The sequence below is a fragment of the Rhinolophus hipposideros genome (genome assembly GCF_964194185.1).
Source record: "Rhinolophus hipposideros genome assembly, chromosome: 2".
Lineage (NCBI taxonomy): Eukaryota > Metazoa > Chordata > Mammalia > Chiroptera > Rhinolophidae > Rhinolophus > Rhinolophus hipposideros.
Genome location: NC_138048.1, coordinates 21,935,062 through 21,955,057, shown reverse-complemented (window position 1 = coordinate 21,955,057; position 19,996 = coordinate 21,935,062). Strand labels below are relative to the sequence as shown.

Sequence of the window (19,996 nt, the reverse complement as noted above, 5' to 3'; positions counted from 1 at the left end):
AAACAAGTAAAGTATGGTTTGAAAAAAATTATATCTATATATTTCTTAGAACTTCCTGTTTTAAAAGGGGTGTGCAGTTGTTTTTAGCATCCTCCCAAGATTGTCATGTAATGAAGGTACCTATCTTGGACTAAAACCACTATGCAATTATTAATTAAGGAACCTCAGACTTAACTCTATCCTTTAGTCAATTATATTAAGTAGAATTTTCAGTATGCCTCTTGATTTAAAAAATGCTGATGAATATTTTGACAGAAAAACCAATTGCCACTATGAAAACATAGAATTAATTTACTTAGGAAGCATGAGTGCCATATGTGTATGTGGTTATAGAGCTGAGTAAGAGTGGGCATTTTGGGTACCACAACAACAACAAAAAAGATCATGTCTATGAAAGTGTTATTTCGAATGTCATCATTTTCTTTCAGATGTGTTGAATTTGATCTTCAATAAAGTATCAAATTTGCTAACATGTACCTCAGGGTTTCTTTTGCTAGGAAAAATGGATTAAAGTAAATAAAATGTTACTTAACAAAATAAACCAGATACAAAATCTTGCCTTGTATTTACAGATAAATTTTAATGGAATATTTCATGGTCCAACATAAATATCAGACCCAATGACACTAATTCTTGTACAGCCTTTGGCTTACCCTGTATAACAAAATCTGTTATTTAGACTATAAAATACCTTATGGTAAGTGAACTTCCAAAGACACAAAGAAAATCTTCCATAAATTTAAAAGCTTATCTCAAATTCTTATTGGCATGAGCTTAGGATAGATATATTATTAATTGCATTATCTTAGGTAGTTGAAATATATAATACTGGTTAGAGTGTGAAAATTAAAAACAAAAATAGGTTTAGGTATTTTTGCTTGTGTTCATAGTCAACATTAGTAAACAGACATAAGTGAATGTAAAATTACAGAGTTTTGAAATTTTGGCAATCTCAAGAAAATTTCCCTAAGTCAGCAACATTTTTTTAACCCTTAGTCAGCATATTACAAGGTTCATATATTCCAAGGAGTAACAACTAAATGTTGTACAAATAAGATAACATTTGCTTTACTACCGCTTAAATTTGAAAACTTCCATTTTTTAATTTACAAAATGGCATCGTTGAGAAAATCTAAAATGAATGAGTGATGTATGCAGTTCAAAATAGATATGCAAAATTATGTATTTGGCTTAAAAGGATATGTTTTGTAACATCTTTTATAACCTGTCAGTGGGATAAAAGAAAGTTCCATCTTTCAATGTCTGTTTTCATGCCTAAGAAAATGAACTAAATGAATAGACAATTCAGTAATGCCCAACAGATAACTAAAATTCAAATTTTATTTTTCCATATGTATCAGACAATTTTTTTTTTTCTGACAAGACTTTACTGAAAGATGAAGTGCAAATGGGAACCCTGTAAGGATGTTTATAAGAGTTGTACATGACATGTTTTAAGCGCCACTAAGTACACATTGAATACTTTGTAAGTATATAGGCATATCAACATGCAAGTGTCATGTACCTAATATTACAATATGCATTTTGTTTTTTTGACAATGTTAATGATAACAGTATATTCAATAACTGTGCACTATGCCTGATTTTGGTGGATTTTCCTTACAGCACAGAATTTATTTTTATGCTGTCCTAAATATACCCTTCCAAAAGTTATGAATTTCATATCATATAAATAGAACATTTTATTTTTGAAGCTGCATTACTGGGAACACCTGCATTTCAGGGTGACAATTTTCAGAGATAAGTCTTTAAATTCTTTTTAACATGGCAGACTTGTTCCAATGTTGATTATATTGAAATATTTATGATAAAAATGGAGCTTTCTTGAGGGAATATTTTTTGGTTGAATGAAAAGCTAAACAACCATTCACAAATATTGATGTGAACTGAATATGAAAAAAAATAGGTTAGTATTCCCAAACTCACACATCCTTGCAATACTACATGACTGCATCATTGAATCTACAATAAGTACAGCAGGTACAGTTGAATAAATTTGTCAAGAGATTAAAATTTTATACATTTATATAAGGAGAAAGAATACTAGTTTTAAAAAATTTCTAAATTATTTTTTCTATTTATGAGAAGAATTCAATACATTTGAAACAGAGAAAAGCAAAAAAGATAGAGAGATCATTCAGTTTACATTTCATAGTATCTTTTTTTTTTTTTAACCAACTGGTGATCACTGCTTTCAATCATCACATATTTTATTGCATATTAAGTTTCACTATCAGCAAATATAAAGAGAAGAGTGTCTACTAGTATCATGTACAAGGAAAAGCATCTAAAGAAAGAAAACTTTTGAGGTTTGACAGTACTGTGTGTAAGAGAAGTGTAATGTGGCATTTCATACCGCACTTTAAGTCTGAGTAGGAATCACTGCTGTTCTGACCCTGAATGTGGGAAAAGTGCTTAAGTGCTGAGCCCTGGTAGGTTTTTCTTTTGCCCTTGCAATCTTCAAATATCTTTTAACTTTTCTTCTTTTGAAATATACAGCATATTTCCTAGGGGGAAAATAATGTTTTTGTTTTTACATCTTTTTCATATTTGGGCTTATTCTCTCCAAAATAACCATACATCTTGTAACTAGCATACATATATATGTGTACGTATATGTATATACACGTACGCATATATGGAAGAAATGATAAGTATTAGATCAAATATTATTTGTAACATAACCACATAATATAGAGATATCTTACTTTAACTTTATGCGTATAGTATAGATTCAGTCATAATTTGAATATTTTCGGTATTTTTTTCTTCCAAGAGGAAAATTTGCTTTTAAAGTGTCATTTCCTTTTAGAATGATTAAATTACATCATTTGAAAAATTCATATGACGTCTGTGCAGACAGAGTGGACATTTTTGGCAATACTTTGCATTCATTATTCAGAGATTATTTGCTAATAAGGAGGCAGTCTTAAATACTTAAATTTTTGTCTTACATAGATAACACTGCTTGGGAAAACAAATCATATACATAATTTTTACTTAAAAACACAACATCAACTCATAAGAATGTGTTGTATTTTAAATATTAAATAAATAGATTGGATTGCAAAGTGTTGCCATCTAAATTATCTTTTTAAAAAATCAACACAATTGTATTACTATTACATTGAAATATTAAATAGGCATGAGAATAACTGTCTTTGTAAAGTTATAATATCTTGCCTATAGGAAAAGTTAATGATAGAAAAGGAAAAACAAATGCAGATCCATACACTGTTGAACACACTAAAGGAAGTCAGCTTTTGAGATTTCCCAGGGGGTGGGGAACACACTGCTATGATAACCCCAAAAGAGTGCTTCCTGGGATATCTTGTAAATAATTATTTCTTCTATTTATATTGAAGTATCATAGCCCATGTTAAAAGTGAGAGGTAGACGGATTATTGTAAGTATGCATGGCAGAGAACTTACCAGCTATGTCTAATAACTATTGCATTCAATATTCATAATCTCAATACATAAAAATGCTGATGAGTTTAGAACTCATTCTTATATGTTATCCCCTTTAGCTCTCTTTATAATCTTGCTACTTTCAATCCATTGACTTTGGAAGGGTATAAGTGCAAAGGGCATGCTGGGAGTAGAATAGGGAGAGAAAGGAAAAAAAATGAACAGAAAAAGAAAAGATATAAAAATTTCTCAGTAAGACATAGTGACTTTAACTACTAAAGGTAACCTGTGCATTTGATTGAATAAGTTTGTACTTATATTAAAAGTGCCACAATTCATTAAAACATACACACATTTCAAAAGAAGTTTAAGAATTCCAAATTCAATTACATATAAATCAAAGTTTCTTTCTCTCCCATAATGCTAAAAACTAGGGCAAATAATTTTATTATGTCACATTAATGATCAAGTAAGAACAACTTAATGTGTTACTGAATCAGTTGTATTTTTAATTAATGCTTTAGTATGTGAGAGGTGAAGATTAGCAATCTCTTGGATCTTGTTGAAGAATTCTTTAAAATCCCTTTGCATTACGTATCCAGCAATAGAATTGCAGATATTGCACTGAGTATATTTCAATATTGCCAGTGTATATTTCAAAACAAATTCTATTTTCTACACTAAGATTTCCTCTTTCCCAATATTCAAAATGCATATTATAATTACATGGGTTTCGAACATCCATACACAGCAAGTACAAGATACTTACATGTACGTACATTGTAGTTACCTATATTTTGCATAGTTTTTAGTGTGTACTTTGTGCCACTTAATAAAAGCATTACTCAGTAATTCTCATTAAGTGTTTCATTTATTTTAGTTGTCATCGCCATTTGTTTTTTGCTTGTTTGTTTTGTCTTGTATATTCATCACAGATTAAATTTGCAAAGGGGGATAATATTGGGCATTTTTAGAGGGCTCTAAGTAATTAGCAATATGACCAGGAAGTTGAAGTAAGATATGAGGTTTTGAATTTTCTCCACAATTAAAACCATAATATGCAATTTCTTATTCATCATTCCTTAAATTATCCTTAAGTCTAAAGAAAAAGGAAAAGTATTTCAAATGTTCCCCTTGGTAACACTTTGCAATAAGTGGCACTAAATTACACGATAACCGCTATATTACATGGAAGAACCATCACCGTCAAACTGTTGCTGTACATGTGCCTATATGGAATCTCAATGCTATTACAATCATGAGTACATAATTACAAGTGAGCCTGTCCTTTTAATTGAGATATTTATATTTTTACAAATAAAAATAAATGAGGTGTTAGCTTCTTTGCCATATTTAGGAAAGTTACTTTTCTTTCTCTATTTGTTATTTTAATTGTGGGGTTTCAATGCAAGATTAAGTATCTTGAATCAATATGAGATCATCCAGTTTCTAGATTAAACTCCAATATCAGGTTCCTTAAACTGCTTCTTGAATTCTCTGGTAAAAGAAAAGAAGTTGAAATCAATCAATCAATCTTTCTCTCTCACACTTACACATACACACACACACACACAAATACCTTGCTCATGCTCTCTGTGTTTGCTTTAGCACTCACAAACTCTCATTGCCTTCCTAATTTTGATAATCATTCTATCGAGGACATTCAACAATGGAAAAATAAATCTGCTTACACTTTTTGATGGAGGACACTCAATTTACACTGTAAACAGTACACTGGCAGAGAATAGCTACTTTTAGTAAAGAATAATGTTCCATATTGTACTAGGTGTGTGTGTGTGTGTGTGTGTGTGTGTGTGTGTGTGCGTGCTTGAGTGTGTGTGTGCGCTCGCGCACGCACTCCTTCCACTGAGTTCTGTAGGTACTGTGCTCACTAAGTAGAGACAGAATTTGGCTCTCGGTGCATACAAGCGTACACATTTCAGATAGTTGACATGGTTTCATTACAAACGTATTTCATTTCTTTTCTGATTTTTACAGAAATGGCAGAATTTTTACAATTTATTTCCTTGTTTGGTGGGAATCAAAACATTTTTAAAGATAGGAAAACGTGACTCTATTCCTTTTTTTTTTTTTTTTTTTTTAGTAACTAAAAATGATACCTAATTCAAATCTATCTATTTTAACGGGCAAAATATTTGTTTATAGCCCACAAGTCATGATATACCAGTTAGTGTCTTTTAAACAGTTCTAATTGTGTTATATAGTACTCTGAAGGGTTAAAGAATAAAAAATCTTGAAATGCAACCATTTTGGGATTTCTAATTTTACAGTGTTATAAATAATGATTGAGTTATTTAGGCAACAATTTAGCAGTTGGAGCCAAGCATAATATGGACAAAATGAAGAGGGATGTAAATACAGCATCTATGAAGAGCAGCAATTTTGTAAGTGCATCCTGAAATTAGGCTTTAACTAGTAATTGATGATGCAGTTTATACAAATTACTTCTGTAACAAGAACCTTTCCATTTGTACTAATAGGATGAATTTTGCTTTGTGGAGTCTTTCTAAAGATTATGCATTGAAAGATATGAACAGTTTATAAACCTATTCTAGTTTCAATGTGTCTAGTAGCACCTACCTGATTCTCTCAAACTACCATACTATATTAACATATTATTGCATTTTTCCACAGATGGTATGAATTGAACTGTAAAAACAAGCATGCAATCACATCAATGCAGACTTATTTCCTTAAAATGTCATACTGTATATGATTTATTATGTTAACACTCAACCACATCATATTATTTATGTTCTGTATATTCTGAAAAAGTGCTGCTCGACTGACATCGTCCTTTTTTCTTTTGTAAGGAATCAACAAGATAAATGCTTCAACAATCAAAACAAATTTAAAATTCTAACACTGTATTTAAAAGATGTATACTTTTCTGATAAATAATCTACGATACAGCACCCTTGTCTTTCATTTGATATTAACACGCGATGTCGTACTCAACCATTCTCATTTCCCCAAAATAAATTCCAAGATATAATTTTCCAAAACAAAGGCCATCATGCTGTCAGACATCACAAGTATAGCTACCATATTGTTATATTTGTTTTCTTCTTAAAGGTGCAATGCTTGTGAATGGGAAAATAATTTTTATCTAACTGGATTTTTAAATTTTAGCATATAATAAATTTAATGAGAACTAATCTAGCAATATTGTATCTCACTAGAAGAAATAATAGACTTCAGATTGACTGTGTCATTTTTAAGAATACAGCATTTCTTAATGGTTAACTACACCAAAATTTCAGAAATAATCCAGAGAAAGAGACTTTCACCTTGGAGTTAAAAGCATGGCAGAAATTCTCTATCACTCACTGTTTCATAAGTGTGTACCTCACAAAATGCATAGACAGGAATTGAATATAAAGAATTAGTTCATTTATACAGAAAACATATCTTAAACACTTCTTTTTGGCAAACCAACATAGATAAGCAGCTCTGGAACTGCTAAAATTAAAATTTGTAAATTTTTAGCAAACTAAGAATTTATGTTTAGGTTATTATTCAACTGTGGTTGTAATTTAACACCTGAGGCTGTGCACTGGTTGTTAGCTTAAAATTACCTTCCCTTATAACATTGTGCTTCCATTGTATAACAAATAAAAACTAACAAGAACTAGAAAAGTTTGTTGTTGAACAGTGCTAGGACATACAGACAAAATACTAATACATGTTATCTACTTATAATATTGGCTTACGTAATATCTAAAGGGATATAATGGACATTAGAAAATGCTTACTTATGACTGAATTACCTACAGCCAAAAAAGTTAAATATGTATCAAATAATGTTTAATTGGATTTATTATATGCACTATATACAGATACTAAAATGTCTCAAAATTGTGCCCTATGGATACTTCAATTTTGTTTAGGTAGGTGAGTCTTTGAGGAGCAAATAAATTATAGAATCAAATTAGAGAAATGAATGGAATCTTTGTGATTTCCAAAGCAGTAAAATGTCTGTAACAATTTATTGGTAAATGAAGCTATAATAAACTAATGGTGGGATCTATATAATTACATAAGATACTGTGACATGATTGCAACTCATACACATGGCTCCTGTATCAAGTACTATATTTTTAAATAGCAAATTGATACAGCTTTACCAGTATATCTCAAACATTGCAGAATCTATACTACAGTGTTTTGAGTTTGTGTTTTCTAGGGCATAAGTTCTCAAGCATGTCTTAAAGAGAGACACATAGAAAACATTGTAAACCTCTAATGTCTGATTAAACTTAAGCACATTATCTCTTTAACTAATTCTGTTCCTGTGAAAGCTGTCCAATGGCAAAATGACAAAGTCTATGTATGATTTAAAAGGGGAAAAATGAGGGGGGAAAAACAACAATTCTGTATACATTTTTCAATGTATAAAAACAATTCAATATCATGATCCAAGGAAATGATTAACATTGTTAAGGCTGTATATTCAAGCACTGTATGTTAAAAGAGCAATGGTGTGGGGTTTAGGCAGTAAGAAATGTCCTGCATTATGGATGGTACAGTAATTAAAGAATGATATTTCGACAGCTGATTGTTGGTATACACTGGCTACTGATAGCAGTACAGTATGGGAGTTAATATAAGTAGCAGAAGATGGTAGAAATGAATTCTGAAGGATGATAGCCAGTTTTCTCCAGCAGCCAGCCTGGTAAGTAAAACTCAGAATCTTGGCCTGCGTTTTAAATGAAATACTCTTTTTTCTCTTCAGCATTGACTTGGCTGCCTTCAGCATTGATGATGGCTGTGTCAGCATCTGGTGCATCTTCAGCTCCTTTAGCTTCATTTGTTAAATACGTTCCTGTTATATTGGAAGAAAAATATGTTAGTTCTGTGAGACTGGTAAATAGCCAGCATTAAAGCTATAGTCATTTAGGGAAAAATAAAAACTTATGTCAGTTTTCTCATATGTTAGAACACATTCTGAGGCGTCATAAACCATACGATTCACTTTGCTGAAGTTACACAGTTTGTGTCAGTTTTCAGGTAAAAAGCAGATGAAGCTGTGGTCAGATTAACTGGAGGCAACAGCCAAACGGGGATGGGTAATGAGCACTTTGATTTCTTTAATGAGGGATACAGACCATGTGATCCAGACAGCTGTAGCAATCAGGATCCTTTGTTAAGATGTTGATAATGATCACATCACGTGTCACCATTCATTTTGGTAATTTCATTTCAAAGTAGATTGTATCAATAGTTTGCTACCTAGCTCATTGCAAGAACACACATATTTTCCGTACTAAGATGGCCACATGTGTATCCATAAACCTACAAACAGAACATTGACCAAATGCTTAACGTTATAATTGAATTTCAGTTCTAGAGATAAATTAAGGACTAATTTTGTAATTTCATTTTTTTTTCTGAAACCAGTGACTCACTCTGTGACCTTTGGCAATTTCCTAAGCCAATTTAACTTTAAAGTTGAATAAAATAATCAAGAATTACCTGAAATAATTTAGTCTCTCTCTCTCTCTCTCTCTCTCTCTCTCTCTCTCTCTCTCTCTCTCTCTCTCTCTCTCTCTCGCACACTAAGATATTTTATGGTGAAGCTAGCCTTTAGAAAATTTTGTCAGAGTTCAGAATACTTTATTAACTATAACCTACCTTTATGTCTTGCCAGATATCGACCAAGCAGAAATATAGAACACAGAGTGACAAATACAACTACGGCCACTATTCCTCCTATAAGAGCATGATCAGGTCCAGTCTGGCCAGCCAGAGCATTGGGGTCTAGAAAAGAGAAGAAAATATTGCTCAAGTCAGTGTGTCATTTCGTCATAGAGTTTATATATGCATTAGAAGGAGTTATTTCAAATGAGCACATTTCTATTAAAATAAATTTTCATCCATGTGTACCACACCAATCATGTAGTCAACGAATGTTCATTGTGTATCCATAATGGACAACATACTTGGGGATAGAATATTTGCCAAATCAATCACTATTGCTATTAAATTTACATTTTAAAGAGAGACTAGATAAACAAATATACATAATTTTGCATAGTTTATGCCTTTCTTTCCTCTTCTCCATCTGAAAATGTGTGTGTGCTCATTTTAGTGTAAGGAACACAACTATACCATTTTAAAAATAAAATTATGTCATGGGAAAGGCTGGAACTGGAGATGATAAATTGGGATTTATCATTATACATATTATTTAAAGCTATGGATATTGATAAATTCGGGATGAGAGTAAGTCTAGATAGAGAGAAGAGAAGGTCTGAAAACTGAGTCCTGAAAAACTACCATACTTAAAGTCTAGGAAGAGGAACTGCTTACAGCCGAAGAGACTGAGCAGGAGAGAACAGGGAGGTAGGAAAGATCCTGGAGAGTACACTACTGTTGATAAAAAAAAAAAAAAAAAAGCATTTTGAGGAGAAGAGGGTGTTGTTAAAAACTGTGTTAAGTGTTATTGAGAGGAGGTGAAAAATGAATACTCAACATTGAGGATAAAGTACCTGTTGAACTTGTAGTGTCAAAGGAAGTGGTTGGAAAGATATAGATTAATAATATACTTTTACATTCTGCAATTAGTAAGACATTATAGGAAAGACATGAGCCCAGTAAAGTATAGCAAATTTTTAAGCAGAAATGGAAAAGATCAAAAGAAAGACCAGACATTTGGGTCTTCAAAAGTTTGGAAAATCAATTACTTATAGAAGTCACATAGTAAGGAATAAAAGTGAGGGAAGCTTTGAGCAACAATATCCACCAGCCCTATAGCAAAAATCAGATTGCATGTACTGCCTACCCTCCCAAGCCTGTAGATCGCCTCATAGCAGCTGCTTATATTCTAAGAGAGGGATTTAGAGGGGAAAAGTGAAGAAGTAAGTGAGGCTTGGCAGTTATGCCTCCAAAAGATCTTGGATTATGGCTGTAGGTACATGAATATGACACATAGATTAGAAGTCTATTGTGTTTTTTAATAGAACTATTATGCCAAAGAAACATATGTCTAGATAGAAAGGAAAACAAAAGTCTATTTCAAACTTCAATCTGGACCCCCCCACCCCCAAATTAGTGAAAGAAAGAAGTGGACTATAAAAGCTGTGCAGTCACCACGGAGGATATATTCCTGAAAACTCACTTCAGATGGGGCCACGGAGTATGACTGACAAGGTTGAATTTCCCACAGGGTAGAATTGGGGAAGTGAAAAGAAAAAAGAAAAAATGAACACAAGAGCGTCCAGTTTCTGCAAGAATTACAGCTATTGCTAAGGCACAGGGATGTTTTAACGCCAGTCTCATGTGTTTCCATAATTGCTATGTATCAGTGACCACTCAGTGTCTGCCATTCTTCCTTTATTTCTAAATGAGAGCATTTGTAAAAAGGAGCGCTACTCCTGGCTCTGTTCTATCATTGTACTTTGTGTATAAGTGGAGAGGATCATTGATAACTTGTCTTTTGGTTCATTGTCCCTTAACTACGCATCCAGATATGAAGAAGAGGATTGCATATATCTATGGTCTTGGTCTTTAGGTTGAATATAGTTGCTTGGTGGGTCTTTAGGTTATCTCTTTGGAGGGGGAATGGCAGTGGTTTGTGTGAGGGAAACGAGAAGAAAAATATATTTGGTGATCAGAAGGGTATATTGGGGTACAGATTTCTCGGTGGTAATAAACTTGTTTCCATTTCTTTCAGTGTACAGAGCTAAGCATTTTCCAGCACCACTTGCAGTTGAATGTAACCATGTGATTTGTGTTCTAGGCAATTGAAGGAAGGCCCAGCCAATAAATACTCCCACATGTAACCCCGTAGAGTGACTTCAGGAGACACAAGTTGAAATGAGAGAGATTCAATAATAAGTAAGGTTATGGGTCACTAAATCTTCAACTGGAAAAAAAAATTGCCTAAGTATGTATGCATCAAACTGCTTGAGGGAGAAAAAAAATATATTTTCAAAACACTGAGCATTAAAAAGTTAATCTATTACAGCAGCTATTGTTAGTTTAGCATTCTATTATATATTACTTGTGTTTTCTTTAATTTCTGGCATCAGCTGTAAATTTCAAAACAAAACAAAACAAAAAGAGCAAAACATAAACATGGCCATACCTCTAAATTCCTTGTTCCTATTCCTTGCTTAGAATCTTTAGAAATCAGTTTCAAATCCCACCTCTTGCTCAAGTCCCCAATCATACCGTGTTTCCCCAGAAAATAAGACCTAACCGGAAAACAAGCCCTAGCATGATTTTTCAGAACGATATACCCTGAACATAAGCCCTAATGTGTCTTTTGGAGCAAAACAATATAAGACCTGGTCTTATTTTCAGGGAAACATGGTACCTGTTTTATTTGCTGAATATCTCTTAGAACTGAGCATTCGTTTGGGGAACTGAGAAGTCATTCTTCTTTACATGTCTCTATACCTTTCTTATTTCCTGAAGGTAAATTCTGATAAGTGGTATTGCTGGGTCAAATGGTATAACATTTTTAAATCATTTGGTAAATATTGCCAAATTATATTGCAGAAAGATTGTACAAATTCACTCTCCACCAACTGCACCTGAGTGACTTTTTTCCCATATAGTACTCACATCAGATACTATAATTTTAAAAAATGGTCAATATAATATTGAAAAGTATTACGTATTTTGTATTTATTAAATTATAAGTTAACATAAATGTGTCTAAATACTTTGTCCATATTAATTCATTAATTTTGAAATCTTTGTTCATGCAGTGTGAACATTTTTCCATTCAAATTTCTGTTTTAACAGCTCTCTCCACAAAAAAGATGAACATTTTTAGCAATTTCTTTTTTATTTATTCTTCATTTGTGGTCTTTTCAGCCATAGAGAAATCTTACAAGTTTATGTAATCAAATTTATCAAATTTCTGTGTTATGTTTGACTTGTGAGTCATAATTTCAAATGCTTTTGGCATGATAAGATTATATACATACAGATTTATGTTATCATCTCACACTTATATAATCATATTTTATTCCATCTAAAACATATCTTGGTCTATAATTAGAGACTAACATATAAAACATAACTTTAATTCTGATTTGACAGTTGGCTCTACATCGTTTTCATCACTAATTTTTGTCACCATAAACTAAATGCCTACATATTTTTTATGTTTCTGTATTTTCTAGTCTATTTTATGTGAGGGATTTGTGTATGCAATTCTACATTAGTATTGTAGTTTTAAAAATCATTTTAATGCTTTGGAGGATTAGTCTTATATCAGGTTCAGAATAATTTTGCAAGAAACAATATAATAAATTGTTTATTGGCATTTTTACTAATTTATACATAGACTTCTTTTTATACAGGGCATTTTCCATGAGCATAGCATGACTCTTCCATTATCCAAATCTTTAATGTCTTTTAGTAAGTTGTGTAGTTTTTGGATATATGACTGCATGTTTTCATTGATGTTATTTCCCTTTTCTAAACAACATTTTAAATATTTAATATTTTGAAACATTTTAATGTTGTTTTAAAAATGTATTTCTTATTCAACTGTATTTCTTTTTTCTTTTGTTTATTTCCATTCTTTTGTGTCCATTCATACTTTATTTTCTAAAGCGTTATGTCTAGTATTTGTTAAGATTGTATTTGTCATTTTTATTTCTTGACCCTCAGACTTAATTTTCCTACTAGTTTAACTAGGGTTTTAATTATTCTCTTAAGATTTTTCTTTCTATTATTGAGACAAATATTATATTTCCTTTTTTACTACTGCACTAGTTAGTGCTTTGTGGACAATGTCAATAGTATCCTGATGTTGATGATCTCAGAATTGCATCAAAACTCTAAACGGGCTAGCCACAATCCTCCTTTGGACAGTGTCTCTTTATTCACCTCAATATCTAGGGTTACTTTTGTACTTCCTATTTATCTGAAATTTGATAGTAAAGATATCATCCCCTGATGTATGTAGCACATCTTGTCAAAAGAAAATGTCATGAGAGGAACATCCTTGAGCCTTGAATATCTAAGTATTATTTTGTATCAAATGAACACTCAACTGGCTAAAGAATCTCTAATTTTCATTTTTTTTACTTAGTAATTCAGAACAGTTTGTCAGTATCTTGACTATTTGTTTCCCCTCCCCCAAATAAATTTGATATTCAGGGTTTTGTTTTCCATTCTTTTTTTCGTGACCTGTTTTTCTGCATGATTGCTATCAGATTTCATTTTTTCTTCCACTATATTTTGATATTTTACCCAAGTTATTATTATTATTATTATTTTTATTTTGGCTCTAGTCTGAATTTTGCTTCATTTGCAAACTTTTCTTTTAATTAAAATCAGATTAGTTCATTTACTTTTGGCTTATGAATTTTTTTTTCTACTCTAAACAGTTATTATTTCTATTTTTTTCCTTGGAAAATCCAATTATGCACTGTTAGAAACTCCATATTTTATACCCTGCCTTCTATCCCATTTTTATAACAATTTTAGTAATTTACATTTTGTTGTAGTTATATTTTTCATGTTTATCTTTTGTTTAGTTGACTTCATTTTATGTCATTTCTTATTTCTTCCCCCCAAAATTTGTTAGCTATTGTGACTTTGGTTTAACTACACTCTCTATTTAATAGCACCTTGTACTTAGATGTTTTAAGCAGTTTCATAATATTGCAATAAAAAGTAGTAGCTTTTTATTATTTTCTTCTCTTTAGTATAATATAATAATTCCATGTAAACATCTGGGAAAATGTTTTTCCTTGGTGTGTGTGCATACACTCTTTCTTTTCTTTTACTGAAAATATTTTTCATTGGATACAAATTGAAATTTTTATTTTGTTAAAAATCCTTGCATTTTCTTTACTTATTTTCATTCTTATTATTCAGTGTGATTATTTTGATATTTTCAAAGATTCTCTGTTCTGATACTGGTGTCTATTCCTGCTCTGCTCAGCTGTAATGCTGCAGATCAATCCACCTGCAAAAACTATCTTTGTGACTAAAATATGGATGATGTGACATCTGTACATAGCGGACGGACTGGAGAAAGAGCTTTTGGATGTAAATCATTATTGATGAGAAATTTCATTGATTTATTTCATGTACTTTTGCCTGTAATCTTCATAATAGAGTCTCAGATAGCCCCTTTTTGTGCATTAAGAAAATTTGATCTGTTAGAATTTGTTTGAGATTAATTCACTTTATTTCAAATACATTTCTAGATATATAATGACTTTCAGAGAAAATAATCTTATTAACACATATATTTAAAAAAAAACTAACATTGTTGGTTATGCTTTTTATCCCCCCCATAACTGTTAGAACTAAAAGTCTGTCCTTCATTTCTATTTTTAGCAATTAAAACAAATGATTGAGATTGAGAATCAGATAAGTATCATTTGAACAATGCAGAGATAATACATAATTTAAATGTCTAAGTTCCAGTGGGAATCTCTCCTATATCCTTTGTCTCATCCCTCTCTTTCTGTCATAGCAATAAAAAGGTTAAGTACAACCTTCTGAAGTTTCTTTACAGATAGCTGAGTCTACATTTTTATTCAGATTAATACATCATGTATCTTTAAAGACTATTATTTATTCTCAAGCATTAGCCCATGATTTTCAGGAGTTAGCCTCTTAACACTGGAGTGAATAAATTCCAATTGATTTTGTAATATATTAACAGTGTCTTTACTTAACAATGCACAAAATACAAACAGTATTATAGAATTAAATATTTCTGAGCTTAAATTAATATCCTTCAGTCAGGATTATTGAACTCTTAACAAAAGACTCCAAAGAGAAAACAATACATCAAATAATAATATTTATGATTAGTAATTTCTAATATTTATAGGAGTATAGGATAATCTTAAAGTATAATTTTATTTAAATTTTTAATATGGAGAAATCCTAAATTACATAAATCTATCTCTGAAATCTGCTGGGAATATCTATCATCAAGTATCTGGTCTATCATTTTTCCCACTTAAAATCAGAAGTACAAATTGTAAAGAAAGAAGATCTGACTTTCTAAGATCAAAGCATGCAGAAATTGTAAATGTTACATAGTTTTTAATTCAAGTATTAGAATTGTTTTACAATAAATATTTTTATTAAGTTACTATATCTGATTTCCACTTTGAATAAAATAGTAGGCAAGAATGAATTTAAAATCATTGTATGTAAATATTTTGAAATTATGTTCCAAGGCCATTTTAAAATAAATAATTATCATCATATATTTAAATAACTACGTTTTCAAAGCCAAATTTGGATTAATAATTTTCTGAAAAAATGATAAATGTATGCTTGAGACCTATATAATTTTACTAACCAATGTCACCCTAATAAATTTAATAAAAACTATCTAAATAAAATGATAAAAGGACATGGATTACAATAGGCATATTAATTCACTTATTTGTGAGTTTGATAAAAACCTCTGTTTTCTTACTAAAATCTAAAGAAACTGTCTACAGAATAGTTTAAATGTCAGGGTTCAGACTATGGACTTATTATCAATAGTTTTATCAATTTAGAAAAAAAACATGGAGTAGTGAAATAAATAGTAGATTAGAAACTTGCTATTACATCCTTAGGTTAAAATTAAATTGAGAGAAATCTTTGATAAATCTGGGGATATAATTCAGTGACAATATTGAAAAATAGAAAAGGAAAAGCTGGAATGAATAGAAGAATTAGTGAAGAGAAGCAAATGTCTCTTATGCAAATAACACCAAATATGGTTTTCTAGTAACAACCATCAGAGTTATGGAACAAGAGTTAATGAATCAAGAGCAGAACAGAATAAATTTGGACCAAATATGATATGCATACTGGAGTGTATAAAAGCCACTGCAACAATAAAACCACTTATACTGATAGTCCTTACCCAGTTTGGAGTTCATGGTTTTTGTTTTCTTTTTTGGAAGTGATTAAAAATTCTTGGAGAAATTTCAGTTTAACAATAAAATGGTTAAAAAATATGAAATGAAACTCAGACAAACAAATGTATAACTTGGATTATCACCTTTAGAAATAGAGGTTTTTCAAGTTTAGTTTCCCTATATAAGTGATTCTGCAGACCAATCAAGTGATATTTGGCATTTCTAGTTAACATCCTATCTCTTTGCTGGGAATGTACTTGTACAGCATATTTAAGACTTTAGAAAGTAGAATTTTCTTTTTAAAAAAAACTTCTGTGGACTAGAGTATGTCCTCTTCAAAATTCATATGTTGAAGCCCTAACCCCTAATGTGATGGTATTCAAAGATGAGACTTTTGAGAGAAAACTAGATTTAAATGAGGTAATGATGGCATGGCCTTCTGATGAGATTAGTGCCTTACGAGAAAAAAATATATCAGAAAGCTCTCTCTCTCTCTCTCTCTCTCTCTCTCTCTCTCTCTCTCTCTCTCTCTCTCTCTCTCTCTGCCATGTGTGGACACAGCTTAAAGGCAGCTGTCTGCAGGACAGGAAGAGGGCTTTCACCAGAACCCGAACATGCTGGTATCGTCATCTTGGTCTTCTAACCTCCTGAACCGAGAGAAATAGTAAATTTCTATTGTTTAGGTCACTCAGTCTATTGTATTTTGCAGCCTGAGCTGACTAATACAGAAACTACAGAATGATCTTTTTAATGTATTGTCTCACTTGAGTTATGTGAAAATTTAAGGCAATGGAAAATAGATTTTGGGAAGTGGATAATCCATACTCATCCCCAGCCAATGATCTGTAGACAAATAGAACACCCAAGACTGCACAGATAAATTCCTTTTAGTAGATACCTGTAATTGAGTTGTTCATTGTATGAGGTGCTGTAGTGAGTTACACTGCAAAAACCCTGGCCTCCACCTACCCACACACCGGTGTTTCATAGTAGTTAAGATGTAATATTGATGTCAAGAGCATCCGATGAAATCAGCCTTGGGGTGAAACTATGTTGTGCTATTTAGGCAAACAGAAGGAAACAGTAGAATGAAGCAGAAAGGACAGTGCAAGTTTTTAAAGTGGAAGAAATTGCTCACAAAATCCTGGATTTAAAAATTGTTTATACCAAACCTTAAACTATTTAGTGCTATCAGTTTCACTTTGGGCAAGTTTCTTAACCTTCTCAACTTTACCTTGTTAATAGTTCTTATTTCTCACGGTAGTATAAGACTAAACGTGTTACTGTACAAAAAGGGCTTAGAAGAATGCGCAATACAATGTAGTGTAAGCATTGTGTAAATGTTAGTTATATGGGGGAGAAACATGGAAAGTACAAACTGCTGTGCAGAAAATTATAGGTTCCTTTTTACGTTTTTAAAAGACTCTGTCAGAATGTTATGTGGTAACTGTGGACCATTCTAAGAGCCTTAATATTTGAGAGATGGGAGGAAATTTTACAAAGAAAGATTCATATAACATGAGATTGGATAAAATTAATCTGGTGGGAGTCTGATGGATGAGGATTAAATTAGAAAAATTTATTGTGTATTTAATCTGTGTCAGCTTCTGTATTATAAATTGCTTATTTTATTCAAGGTGTGTAAAGTATTGACCCAAAAACCATAGTTATTATTAATATAAAGATTGATAATTTCTGATAAACAGCTTGTCCAAGCAAGTTTTTAAAATGCTTTTTGAAAAGCTTTAAAAATAATTATGAAAGTCAGTCTTTAGGATATGTCAGATGATTCCTATTTGGAGAATAAGAGTTTGTTGAGGTAATTTCTAGTGATTAATCTTTTCACCTAATTGTCTTATCTTTTCTTCTACTATGAAGACAAACTCAATGCCCATCTGTGCTAAATGACACCCTGTTCATGCTATGTCTTCATACTGTAAGACTTTCTTCTTTACCTCTGTGTATGCGAAGTGCAAGCAACAGTGATCAGTCGCTGCATGTCATTTAACCCTGAATTACTTCAGTTAGATTTTTCTCTTGAATTAATTCACTCGCTTTAGTTTTAGTTTCCCCTACAGATACAAGTTTTCATGAACACAAAAGCTGTGTCCTATACTTGTGGTAGAGCTGTAGCAGTCCTTTTACTCAGTTCTCAGAACAAAGCAAATTGAGTGAGTGAATGGAAGATATTTACTTTTATACTGAATTCCAGAGAGAACTTGGAAATTTAGATACCAATTTGCTGTGCTAAGCAATGGATTGCCGCTCCTTTATGGTATTAAATTATGTGTTTAAGTATAATCAGACTGCTCCCATCTAGATATTTTAGAAATTAGTGCTAAGTAAAAAGGACTCATCCAGATTTGTACTTAATGCTTTAGATAATTTGATTCTAACATTAAATTTGAGTTTTTTCTATGTACTTACAAGCTTCCTTTTTTTTTTCTCTTTAAATAGAGTAATGCTTCAGAAAGAAGGTCACTATAGTAAAACATCAGAAATAGTTATACATAATTTATATAGGAAAAATATACTGTTCTTTGGCAGTATATGACGTTAGCAAAGTCCCTAGAGAGAAATACATCACAGCATTCACTTAAGGGTCATCTATTATCTTCTAATATTTTGGACAATTACTGTTTCTCACAAAAATACTTCAGAATAATCTCTAAAGGATAGAAAACATGAAAATATAGTGTTCTTTGTATGTGTACAGTGATTTACCCATAATTTCAACTATAAACAATGTGTACAGGGACTTTAAATCTATGGGTTCTAAATTAAGGCTAAGTCATACAACAGGTTTTCAAGGATAGGAGGAAAATATCTCAGCAAGCACAACACTGAGCCTTTCCTCTCAAAAGTGTGTTTATTGTGCCCTACATTTGTTTCCACATCAAGCTGATAAACAACAAATGCCACCATAAGTTTCTATGTATAATAGCACATAGACTTCCTAGTCAGAGATTTTGACAATAATTATAAAATCACTGTTGTGTTTATTTGTTTTGTTTTGAATTTAGTGTCTCAAGGTTGTTTACCTTAGAAAGATAATCAATTTATAAAACGTTCCAGCGAGTGTAGAGTGATTGTCAGAGATACAAAAGTGAAATGATGCTGCATCTCATACTAATTTCATGCACTGGGCTACAGATTCCTTCTGAGAATTGTCCCCTCTCAAGATCTGTTTATATTTTTCATGACTCATCGGTTTTCTAATTATATTACAATTGATTTTATGAACTTGTATTATAAATAATTAATAATGTGCTGGGCCCAAAGCAAAAATGATAACAAACTTTCTTATTTTGGGGTAAAGTAAGTTCTAGCATAATTCTCTCCATGTCACTGCTCTTTCTCTGGTGAACTCAAGATAGTTTTTCCTTGACTACTTCAAATGAGGACATTTTTGAGCTCTGAGGAAGTTCAACAATCGAGAAAGGACTCTCAACAAGCAGAGTGGGGTATCTGTTAGGACCAAGAACCCTTCCCAAAATGTTTAATCTCCTTTAGCACCAAAAGGAGGGGAGGACATGCTAGAAGAAGATTACCTGTGTGATAACAGGAGGAAGGTGAAGGATATTAGTGGTTTTTAAGGTTATCTATGTGACCAAAAAAAATCAAGGCAAATTTTTGAGTTAGCATGGGGTTCTTTGCTGTTTGGAAAAATCAGTTAAATTATTTATTAGGCATAT

At 31.7% G+C, this 19,996-nt stretch overlaps 1 protein-coding gene across 4 annotated transcripts in view; it reads right to left on the bottom strand.

Moving 5' to 3' along the window:
- Positions 1 to 555: 555 nt before the first annotated feature.
- The window catches only part of CADM2 (cell adhesion molecule 2), a 1,102,443-nt gene continuing 1,083,002 nt past the window's right edge, over positions 556 to 19,996 (bottom strand). For all 4 annotated transcript variants that reach the window (XM_081076902.1, XM_081076903.1, XM_081076901.1 and 1 more), the window contains 2 exons: positions 9,088 to 9,213; positions 556 to 8,278 (listed from right to left, as the gene is read on the bottom strand). In XM_081076902.1, the coding sequence (XP_080933028.1) occupies positions 8,160 to 8,278; positions 9,088 to 9,213 (245 nt within the window). In that variant the 3' untranslated portion in view covers positions 556 to 8,159. The remainder of the gene's footprint in view (positions 8,279 to 9,087; positions 9,214 to 19,996) is intronic.